We start from the raw sequence: 11,973 nt of genomic DNA, 5'->3' as shown, positions 1-11,973 counted from the left end.
GGGTTGGGAGCTGGGTCTATACTACGCAAGCTATGATGACTTTCACCTTGATATTTTAGGGCGGATGTATACCTAGCCGAATTGCACTGTAGGGGGCGAGAACGAGTCTTCGAACGTGTGTGTATGCCTACCGTGAAATGACCACATCAAACGAGACGTGCTAACATGGATGCAGCTATGAAGCCGCCATTAGACATTAAACTATATGCAACAACTGAATTGACGCTTCTAAAAGCAACGCAGTTTAACCGAAGACTATGCACGCAGATATCCATGCCCGCGCGAATCTGTCTATTTAACTGCAACGCGCACGTCGCGCAGCCTTTTACTCAGAAGTACATGCAGTGTAGGAATAGTTGGTCACACAAGTTTATATAGTTAATTGTGTTGTAAATGCAATTGTCAAGCAGTTTGTGATGCATTTTGAAACCAGGAGATGAGCCCCTGGTCTAATGCGCCACCTGCCTTGAGAAACCCGTTCTCAAAGACTTACTTTTAGTCATTATTTGGGTAGCACACATATTCTGAATGCCTTCGGCAGAATTCAAATTAGCCATTTTAATCTAGATTAATTCCAAGATTACAGTGAGATTAATCTAGATTAAAAAAAATAATCTATGCCCACCACTAATAAAAATCCTAAAAAAAACTTTTGAACTGTAGTGTGTACCAGGCCCGGCTCCAGATATGAGCTGAAGGGTGGGCCGAGGGATATTCAAGGTGGGCCGGGGTTATGATGGGGGGTTGGTGCTACAAGTGGTAATATATAACTACTTACATTATTTTAAAGAGAGGTAAAAGCACATTTTAGTTCAAAAAGCACACTAGTGTCTCAAAATAGCAAAATTTTGTACACTATAGATGTTCTTAAAATTATCTTAAGAAGTACTAAATAATTTTTAGTATATTAAGTATAAAATTAGTGTGTGAAAGCAGAGTAAGTGGAAGTGCACATTTTTTCCATCTGGGGTAGTTGGTGTTACACTGTCTTTGGTTCTATGCTGATTACATTACTTGACCACCGCTGCAGTACCTTCACTGTCCTTTTGCATTTTTATAGAAATAAAAATAATTTACTGCAGTTGGAAAATGTAAGCTACAATTCCAAACTGAAAGCATCTGACAACAGGGTTACCAGGTCTATATGACATAACTAGCCCAATGGCTTGTCAAGAACAACCCAAAATAGCTCACTGACCATATCCCAAATATCAAAACTTATATACTTCATTTCCATATCTAAAATACACATTTTACAGTTGTGCACATTGATCATAAGCACAGAACTCAAAATATTTAAATACAGGCATTTTGTTGAAATTTAATTTCTGCAATATTTAAAACCTTTAAATAACTGGGGGAAATCAACCCATGGCAACAGTTTAAAAGTACATCAATTCTGTGGGGAAAAAAACGTGGACTTGGCAACCCTGCATCCAACACGAGCTGGAGTTAATGTCATTGCACATGAGTACGACATTGTCCGAGATTTTTGCACGAAAAAAAAAAAATACAGGTTATGTTAATCGAGTTTACACACTCTCTCTGAAACTTTCGTCTGTCATAAAAAAAAACGGATCATGTTTGATTTTCTGCATTTTCACATCCATAAGCATTTTGATAGGAAGGACGGCGAAAATGAGAAAACTAAAAAACGCATACGAAAATCGGACGCAGTGTGCAATGACCTTTAGATTTGACTGATCACGGGTCGAAAGTAAGGAGAGATGGCTAAAAAATAGACCATGCTGGAGGATTTGCTGCAATCTTGTGCTCACTGACAAATATCTGTTATAAGATGCGCTGCTCCCTTTACACAGAGTGCGCGTTATTGAAAAATCGAAAGTAAAAGTAAACAACGCGAACACTCATTTAAAAGCAATTTCAATACCCTGCATATTGAAAGTGTGAAAATTATACACAATATTAGAATATTTGCGGGTGCGGCCAATAAGAAAAAAAAAATGGAGCTCAACTGAATATCGCACCAATTTTGTGGCTATGTAGCGTGGGGCTCGGGTGGGCCAAGCTTCTGATTGGGTGGGCCAGGCCCACCTTGGCCCCCCCGTGGCCTGGTGTGTACACAACCAGTCAAAAGGGTTTGAACAGTAAAATTTTTTTATGTTTTTTTAAATAAGTATTTTCTGCTTACTAAGCCTGAATTTATTAGATTCAAAATACAGCAAAAACAGTGTTTTAATATAATATAATGTAATTTATTTCTGTGATCAAAACTATCATTATTCCAGTCTTCAGTGTCACATGATCCTTCAGAAATCATTCTATTATTATTATTATTATTATTATTATTACCACCAGTATTTAGAACAGCTGAGAAGGATTCTTTGAATAGAAAGATCCAAAGATCAGCATTTATCTGAAATAAAAAGCTTTTGTAACAATATACACTATACCATTCATAGAAATTAATTTAACTTTTATTCGGCAAGGATGCTTTAAATTGATCTAAAGTGATGATAAAGGCATTAATAATGTTACAAAAGATTTTTCTATTTATCAAAGAAACTCTACTCAGCTGTTTTCAACATAATAAAAATAAATGTGTTTGAGCAGGAAATCAGAATATTAGAATGATTTCTGAAGGATCATGTGACTGAAGTAATGATTCTTAATTTCAGCGTTGAAATCACAGGAATAAATTACATTTTAAAATATATTCAAATAGAAAAAAATAGTTATTTTAATTAGTAAAAATATTTCAAAATTTCACTGTTTTTGCTGTACTTTGGATCTAATAAATGCAGGCTTGGTGAACAGAAAAGACTTAGAGAAAAAAAAACATTAAAAGTCTTTTGGCTGGTAGTGTGTGTGTGTGTGTGTGTGTGTGTGTGTGTGTGTGTGTGTGTGTGTACCTGGTATTCATCACGTTGTGGGGACCAAATGTCCCCACAAGGATAGGATTACCAGTAGATTTTGACTTTGTGGGGACCTTATAAATCATGCACAATGAGTTTTTTTGATGAAGTAAAAGTGTGCACAATCTCCTGTGAGGGCTAGGTTTAGGTGTAGGGTAGGTGTAGGGCGATAGAAAGTACGGTTTGTACAGTATGAAAACCATTACGCCTATGGAATGTCCCCATAAAACATGTAAACCCAACGTGTGTGTGTGTGTGTGTGTGTGTGTGTGTGTGTGTGTGTGTGTGTGTGTGTGTGTGTGTGATCATCAAACACATTCAAGACCTTCAGCTGTACTCTGAATGCCCTCTTCTGCCCTGTATTTTCTCAGGTCCAGTATATCATTTCTCAGGATGGAGTTCAGCACCTGCTCCCACGGGAATATGTGGTGGTATCTGAAGGAAACCACATTCAGGTTAGTATATGCTCTTTCCATCATTCATAACCCAAGGGTCCAGAATTCCTTATGGCTGTCGATGAACAGCCTCTGAAGGCTGGGAACAGACTCGCCTGAACTGTAACTGCAGCTTGAAAAGCATTTTCAGTGGTCTGTAAGACATTATATTTCATCACTATGACAAAAAATCTAATTGTGAATTGCAGATGGAGGATGGACGGATTGCTCACATTCAGTATGAGCATGACGGAACATTTCTACAGGAGCAGCAGGTTGAGTCCAAAACAAAATTTTCTATATATTTTTTATATTACAGCTTAGTTTATGCTAGATTCAAATTACAGTAATTATAATGTGATAACCTACAGATTATACTTTGAACTGTTCATGTCTTCAAACTTGATTTGTTTCTAGACAACGGACATAATGCTAAATAGATCCATTTGCAGCTTTGTCATTATTGACAGCTTTAACAGTGATAATGAACATGTTTCTTAATCTGGTTTGTGTAAATCTCTTCTGTTGTGTCAGATTGCCCTGTCTCAGGATGGACAGATCCAGTACGTCCCCATCACTGCCGAGCAGCAGGTTGTTGCCCCTGAGGACCTGGAAGCAGCCGCCCATTCTGCTGTCACTGGTATGACCTTACACCTTTTACACTTACTCAAGAGTTCTACTCACTCAAAATGCCAAGAACAATCTGCTACTGTTTAAAAGAATCAGAGGTGATGTAAGCGATATGTGTTTGTGTGTGTAGCAGTTGCAGATGCAGCCATGGCTCAGGCTCAGACGGTTTACACAGAGGCCACACCTGAACAACTGGAGCAGCTGCAGCAGCAGGGCATCCAGTATGACGTCATTACTTTTACTGAGGAGTAGAAACAAGACACACACAGATCAGCTTCTGATGACCGCAGTGGATAACACAAACTCTGACCATCAAACGTAACTGTTGCTCCAGAGACTTAAATTAGTCTTCTTCCAGAATTATTTAATAAGAGGGTGAATGTACAGTTAGATTCTCTCATGCCTATGTAAATATTTAAAGCAAATTATCTCTGTGTGCCTACGGTGTTTTGCCTTGTAAAGAAAAGAAACATGAGAGCAGCCTGTATAGAGAATCCCTGTATTTAATTCTACATGTCGCTGTGACGTACTACAGTGAATTCTACTTCAGTGACAGTGTGTAAATGGTGGAGGATTGACTGGAGGATTGAGATCACAATGTTATGATATAGTTCCTAGCTGTAGCTAAATTGCTTATAAAGATTATTTGTTTTCATTTTATGTGAAACGTGTCGTTTCAACATTAGCTTCTTAAGTTTTAGAGATTTGTTTTTCTTTCAAATGGCTACAGAAAGGAACTTAAAAGCATACCAAATAAATCACAACCTCTTTATCTGAACTGATCGCTGGTTTTCTTAAAGTCATCATGCTGCAGTACAGGTTTTTGCAGAGCTACTGCATATGATACAAGGGAATGGAGATAAAAATATAGAACATTAATTGCACTTGTGTGCATTATTAAGACATCTTGCTGCTTTTTCAAGATGTTTATGAATTTACTTTATTTGTTTAAATTTTTACTTGAATTTAAGTAGTAGGACTAAATATACCTAACCTAACCTTAATAATAAAATAATTGTATAATTCTTAGAATAATCCTACAAATAAAATCATGTCAGGGAACAGTAAACAATGGCATTATGTCTATCATCTCAATTTGAAAAAAAAAAAATGTTCAGAAATTGTTTCAGGAATTATTCCAACAGAAGGACTTCAGGTGCTTTATTCATCAGAGGGACTTATTTTAAAATATTTATTTCAACCATATTTTAATAGTTACGAAAAAGCTTGCTGTAAATTTGATCAGTCAGGGTGCATCCTTTTGTGAAAAATAAAGGAATAGTTGCATCCCTGTATTGAGGAATATATTCCTCACTAATAATGATGGAGGATTTGGAGTAAAAATTACGAACCTAAGCAAAATGGATGCTGGCAGATACAGATGTGGTGTCAGAGGAGTCCCTGCTCCCTTTAAAGATGCTGAAGTTACAGTTTCTGGTAAGTTGTATTTCTTGTGTAGTAATTGCTAATAGACGTTAATAGTTTTATTATAATAATGAATGTATAAATAAAAAGAATACTATATATCATGTTTTTGTTTTTGTTTTATTTTCCTCAAATAGACTCCATCAAACCAGAAGTCTGGCCCTCTTCTCCCTCTACAGCCATTCTTTCTGAGAATGATGCAGAGACACTTAGGTAAATTTTGTCATGAATTTAAATGTCTTACAGTTCCAACTCTTAATGTTTATTAATCTGTCTAACAATACATCAAACAGTGACAGCTGGAGAACATCCTACACGCTAGCTGCTGTTCGCAGTCTTGTGATGTTTGCTTTTATCTCAGTGACGCTGCTTGCGTATCGTCTAAAGAACAGGAAGAAGAAATCCACAGGTTGGTAAAATAAAAACATTCATCAATTTTGAATATTAAAGCCACTGATTTTTATGATTTTCATGATTGTCATTGTACACTTAGATAAATATGGAACTTACAGTTCTCTCGACACCATTATGGTAAGCGGTTTGTGCATCTGACTCATCTTAAAACTCATGTCCTATTAATTCGATTTACTTTAATTAACAGGAGGTGACATATATTCAACAGAACAACCTTGCAAATGGACAGATAGTGGAATACCTAATGACCAGACACAGTGAAATCACTGAGGTACAGCTTCTGCTTCAGTTTTACAAGAATCGCTATGAAAAAGTTTAAAGTCCCTCAGTCAGACAGACTCATTAGGGGTTCAAGCGCTGTTGAAAAGAATAAGATATCTTTGACAAACTCACAATGCGTATGTATGTAGGAGCTGAATCTAAAATCATGTGAAAAAAGTCATAGAGCTTGGCCACTTGGTGGCATTATAAGAGGGAAAAACATTAAAAAGGCCATAACTACACACCCGCTTATTCTAGGCCCTGTCCCAAACAAGTGCTCGGTACAAGTGCATATCAAGGCCGCATAACAGCCACAAAGGGGGCACATGCGAGCACACTTCTGAACAGTAAAATGATGAATGGTACACCCTACGTTCTCGTGGACTTAACAAACACACGCACACGGTAGCCATTGTAAGTCCGTAAGACCGCAAGTGCGCATGAAAAGTTCCAGTTGGGACAGGGCCCTATTGGCATAGAAATTGGTACACACGGTCTTGGTCCAAAGGGCCACATGTGGCTATAAGGACACTTGTGTATCTCAAAAAACGTGGTCGTCATAGACTGATGAACTTTGAGCACCTATTAGACAAGCTTAATGGAGATAGATCGGAATTAAACTCGGTGGGCCTGTTTGACTCACTCTACTTTTGCAAATTAGTGCTAGGTTTTTGGGGAAAAACACTGCAGTACTATTCTCAAATTTACCCTTTGGGAAGATATGACGGAGACGTTTAAAAAAGGGGCCTCTCCAAATATACCCAAAAGCCTATAAAGCTAAAAGAAAACTCAAAACTTCACAAAACCTGGTGAGCACATGTAACAGGTGAATCTAAACAAGTAATAATAAATGTTTTTTTTTTAAAAAAAACCTTTCTATAGTAAATTATTGCTTTTTTAAAATCATTGATTTAGGTCATTACAGGCTTGATAATTAACATGTAATGCCTGAAAGTGCTTGAACCCTGGTAATTGCTGCTTGCAGCTATATTGATCAAATTATAGTTTGACAGTATTTATCTCCATCTTTTTCTGTCTTCCATCACTCAGGTCCTGTATGTCAGCTGTCAGGATAGAATTCAGCATTTAATCCTACACCAACTTGTAATGAAATCTTAAGGATATCACATTCAGGTTAGCATGTGCTGTTTGACACAGTGTTTTTGGTAACGAATGTGATGGTGATGAATGTTGTCCTTCATAAATCTGCAGAGACTGTAGATGTCACTTGTGTATCTTAGTATAGCACCGTTGAGTCTGTTTCGTTTATTAAGCACACTCTAGGTGACCTACTGTAAAATTATTTAGTCTAGCAGTAATTACCAATATAATGTTATTTTTACTTTAAATTTTTAGGGTTGTAGCAGCAGCTTGAAAAACATTTACTGTGTCAATCTTGTTCTGTAGTAGTTTACAGCCTCAATCAATGAAACAATGAAAATTCTCACTGCTCTTCTCCTTTTCTCAGATGGACAGAATTCTGCAGAAACAGCAGGTTGAACAAAAAAAAAACCCACAAGAAAACATGTTTAATCACTTCTGTATCATTTTCTTGATTGACAGAGAAAGTGTGTCCCCATTATCACCAAACTAGTATGACCTTTAACCATTTCCTTAATGAAGTTGATCACTGAAATATATGGTAAACAGAATATTTAATTCTAGAACATTCTCATGCATGAAAGATGATTGAGGGATAAAAGCAACTGACACCTAAAGACAAGGGGCTTGTATTATCAAAGTCCCTTTAAGGCAAGTCATTTCACTTGATGGGCATCTTTAAAACACCTCTCAGGCATGAAGTTCAGCTCCTATCTCTTTAAATGGGGAAACATCAAATTCTTCAAAATTGTTCATCAAGCTTATGATTAAATTCCATACTTAAATAAGGGGATTCGTGCAATAGGGCAGCCATATTGAGCGTTGCCTTTTTCCCCCATTCAAAACTATACGAGTGACACGTCTTGGGTATTCTATAGTCTTCAGTACCATAATAGTGGCTGAACAAACTCCGGGTTACAAGATTAGTTTTGAGTTGACAAAAACAAACCGGTCCAATCTGGCTTTGTTGGTACCATGATGCTGATCATCAGCTTTCGCTGTCAACTCAGGCTTTGATCAGGTTTTTTGATATAAATCATATAAAATAATTATGATGAATAACCATCTCTAAAAGGCAGATGATTTTAAATTTAAAAATGTTTTACTAAGTAGTGCTCTTTAATTTGGAGAAATTTCAGTTTGTCATCTCTAAACTAGAACATAACCTGCCCTGAAACAGGTTAGCTGTGGCGATGGCGATTAACAACTCTAAAAGCCAAACCGCTTTCATGGTACCTAAAACCCAGAGTTAACCCAAACTAAACTGAAACTTACCTGGCTAGCCAGCTAAACCAGCTTCATGGTATTGGCCCCAGAGCTGAAAAAAAGTATAAATAAATTAACAAATTAATAATTGAATGAATGAATACATTTCCGTTCTGTTTGGAAATCATGAGAATAATCAGTTCTATAGGCAGTCAAGGTTTTATGTTTTACACATCTAACAGTAAAAAAGTTTTTGACACATTTTTTTAATTTTTTCACATGTGATATTATACCTTAAAATATGTAGCTGATAATCATATTTAAGGGTTTATTTCTTTAAAAACCAGACACCACCAGCTGTGAGAATGTATTAGCAATATGTTGTGACATATCTTGTTTATGTATAATTTATTATTTGTTCTTATTTAATGCAAGCCTCACTTTTTGTAATTTAACGAAGTAACTGGACTGACGGTGCAATGAAGAACTGTGAAGACTGGCATTCTAAGTTTAGTGATACACTGCCTACAATGAACAAAGATCTTTTAAACTCTATTCAAGCCTAACTGACCATTTAAAAGTAGCATGTCTACCTTGTCATGAGGATATAAAATTAGATAACTTTGCACTGATGTAGTTGTTAAGATAACACGTTGTGTTAAGATGTTATGGTTTCTCATATGCAACTGGATGGGCAGTCAAATTATTTTCTCCTGTGTTTAAAAGGCCACGCTTCCCTTTTCTGTCAGATGTTCGTCATGGTCTTATGTCTAGATAGGTTGTTCCTCAATCTGACTGGAAAAGAACATTAAGTTTACCAGGGTCTTTACAGCATTTTAGTGAATATTTGAACTATTTGAGAGGAAAATGAAGCTGATTTTCTTTTTTCTTGTCTTCTTGAAGAATGGTAAGAATTGTTTTTTCTGTTCTTTATAAAAGATTATTGAGTTCTGCTGTTAGACTGAAACCATCTTTAAGAATGTATGCAATTCCCTTTTTAAATTTAATAGCACACCGTTGATCTATTTTAGCTGAATTTAAAAATCTTTATGGGTTAACCTTGATTTTTTTATTAGTACTTAAATGCATTTTATCATGTCAATAATAAGATAATTGTAGCATTCTCATAATAACACTACAAATAAACTACTACTATTTCAAACAGCTGTTAAAGATGGGATTATGTCTATCATTCCAATTTTAAACTAAGAAAATATTAATGTTCAGAAAATGTTTTTCAGGGATTCATCCAACAGAAGGACTTCATGTGCTTTATTTTCCAGAGGGAGTTATTTTAAAATATTTTTTTTACCAATATTATAATAGTTATGAAATATTTTGTTGCAAGTTTTATCAGTCAGAGTGCATCACCTTTGCTAATAATAGAGGATATGTTGCCCCTCTGTATATAAGAAGAATATTCATAAGAAATTATAATGTACAATTTGAAGTAATAATTACGAACCTGAACAAAATGGATGCTGGCAGATATGGATGTGGTGTCAGAGGAATCCCTGCCACCTTTGAAGATTTGGAAGTTACTGTTTCAGGTAAGATATTATGTTTCTAAATTGAACTTTTTGCATTCATCATCATCATTTCATCTTTTTTTTCTTATTTTTCCCTCCACAAATAGACTTCAAATATCTCAGTGGTGTGACCACAGCTCCTCTCTTGCCAAAATCGTCTATCAAACCAACAATCTGGCTCTCTTCTTCTCCCTCTATGGCCATTGTTTCTGAGAATGATGCAGAGACAATCAGGTAAAAAATTGTCTCAAATATGAACCTCTTACATTTTCAACTTTTAATGTTAATGTTAAACACAATATATTAAGCAGTGACAGCTGGAGGACATCCTACTTGCTAGCTGCTGTTTTAAGTGTTCTGGTGTTTGCTGTCATCTCAATGACACTGCTTGTGTATCATCTAAAAACCAGGAAGAACAAATCCACAGGTAGGTGGATAGACAATGATTATTTTCAATCAAGGTCATGTCAAGGTCAGGAATTTTTTGGACTGAACACATTTTTATTTTTCGCCCACAGATAAAAGTGAAGTTTGTGGTTCTCCTAACACCACCCTGGTAACCAGTTTATATATACCGTATCCTCTCTATTGACTCATAACCACATGGAATCAGTTCCTTAGCAAAGACATTTCAAGTTAGCTAAACAGCAGATGTAAGACATTTTAGTGTAGAGACTCAATGAACAATCAATTACAGTGTTTATTTGTTGTTGTTTTTTTATGTATATATGAGGGTCTAAAATGATATTACCTTTTGAGGGGCAATATTTGCCTCCTGGAATTGATTCTCAGGGCATTTTTTTTTCTTGAGGGCAATAATCACCTTAGTATTATAATCTTCATATTATTGTTGTCTTTAATGTCAAATACTAAAATGTACCCGATTACTTTAATCAATATATTAAACTGTTGTCAGTAATAGATTGTTTAAAATTGTAGGGTATCTAAATTTATAGGCCTACATGTAAACTACAGGAGCTCATAGGGCTGCAATATTATGACAAAAATCATTATTGCACTTTATATTAATGTGCTTTGGGCACATCACATTCTGGCTTCACAGACAAACATGTCGGTCCATGACATTAGTCTAGTCTAGCACAAGTTATGCAAATCTCCCGTTATAATCACTGAAGCTATAAAATTAATTGTTTATTTACATTTATCTGCACTGTGTTGTTATGATGAAAAAATTCGCAAGCAGAACACAGCTCTGGCGTTTTCACCGCTGACTAATCTAAACACCTCTGATTGGCCAGTGCATTCCTAAATTCAACAGAAACGTGTTTGATTAGTTATTAGGCTCAGCGCTGCACAAAACAGCATGTAAAATCTGATGCAGTGTAAGCGAATCTAAATATAATTATGCAAATTGACACTTTTCTTTAAAATCGCGACAGCTGTAATACATTGTTTCATTCTGCAGAGGCAATTTTTGCATCTTTGTCTTAAATTTATAGGGCGTCTTTGTTAACTTTGGTGGCATTTCTGTTCATTTCTGACCTGTATAACACTCAATTCTTATAATAAGTTTGTCAGGTAAATAAGGTTTAATTTGAGGTACAATCGACATTTAGTGAATCATTAGTTCAACCACAACTTGTTAACAGCTTATTCTGTTATCACTGTCATCATCTATAAAAGTAAAATTAGATTCTACATTTGCGATGATGGATGGGTTGAATGATTGATTCCAAAATGCCATCAAACCTTGTCTGCTTAACATCTCTCCACAGGAGCAGACCAGCATCATCTACTCCATGGTGGACTTCAAACCCTACCAGGATCCATCTGAACTTTATGCCAATTTGCTGATACACAACCCAAAAGGCACCAATGCTTCTTCAAGATGCACAGTCACAGTAGAGGAAGGTGTTGAATATTCCACTATCATGAGATCACCAGCATAGACATTTGCAATCTTTCTTTTTCATTGATTAGATTTTTTTTTTTTTTGTGGTTGCTTTTGTGTTCTTGAGTAATTTTTTTCTTAAAGGGGTCATCGGATGCAAAATTTACTTTTACATGTTGTTTGACCATAAATGTGTGTTGGCAGTGTGTGTACACAACCACCCTATAATGATAAAAATCCACCCA

At 35.8% G+C, this 11,973-nt stretch overlaps 1 protein-coding gene and 1 long non-coding RNA gene across 2 annotated transcripts; both read left to right on the top strand.

The window, feature by feature from the left end:
* The first annotated feature begins 3,139 nt into the window (after nucleotides 1-3,139).
* On the top strand, nucleotides 3,140-4,718 carry znf335 (zinc finger protein 335). Its single transcript, XM_073819920.1, has 4 exons — nucleotides 3,140-3,331; nucleotides 3,520-3,585; nucleotides 3,845-3,950; nucleotides 4,071-4,718. The coding sequence occupies exons 2-4, from the start codon at nucleotides 3,520-3,522 to the stop codon at nucleotides 4,190-4,192; spliced, it is 294 nt and encodes a 97-aa protein (XP_073676021.1). The 5' UTR covers nucleotides 3,140-3,331; the 3' UTR covers nucleotides 4,193-4,718.
* A 4,392-nt stretch (nucleotides 4,719-9,110) lies between these two features.
* On the top strand, nucleotides 9,111-10,502 carry LOC141286577 (uncharacterized). Its single transcript, XR_012339297.1, has 5 exons — nucleotides 9,111-9,254; nucleotides 9,589-9,897; nucleotides 9,984-10,110; nucleotides 10,185-10,303; nucleotides 10,395-10,502. It is a non-coding gene; the product is annotated as an uncharacterized lncRNA (long non-coding RNA).
* Nucleotides 10,503-11,973: the final 1,471 nt, after the last annotated feature.

Source organism: Garra rufa, chromosome 15 (assembly GCF_049309525.1).
Source record: "Garra rufa chromosome 15, GarRuf1.0, whole genome shotgun sequence".
In the NCBI taxonomy this organism is placed as follows: domain Eukaryota; kingdom Metazoa; phylum Chordata; class Actinopteri; order Cypriniformes; family Cyprinidae; genus Garra; species Garra rufa.
This window is presented reverse-complemented; position numbering and strand designations above follow the sequence as displayed.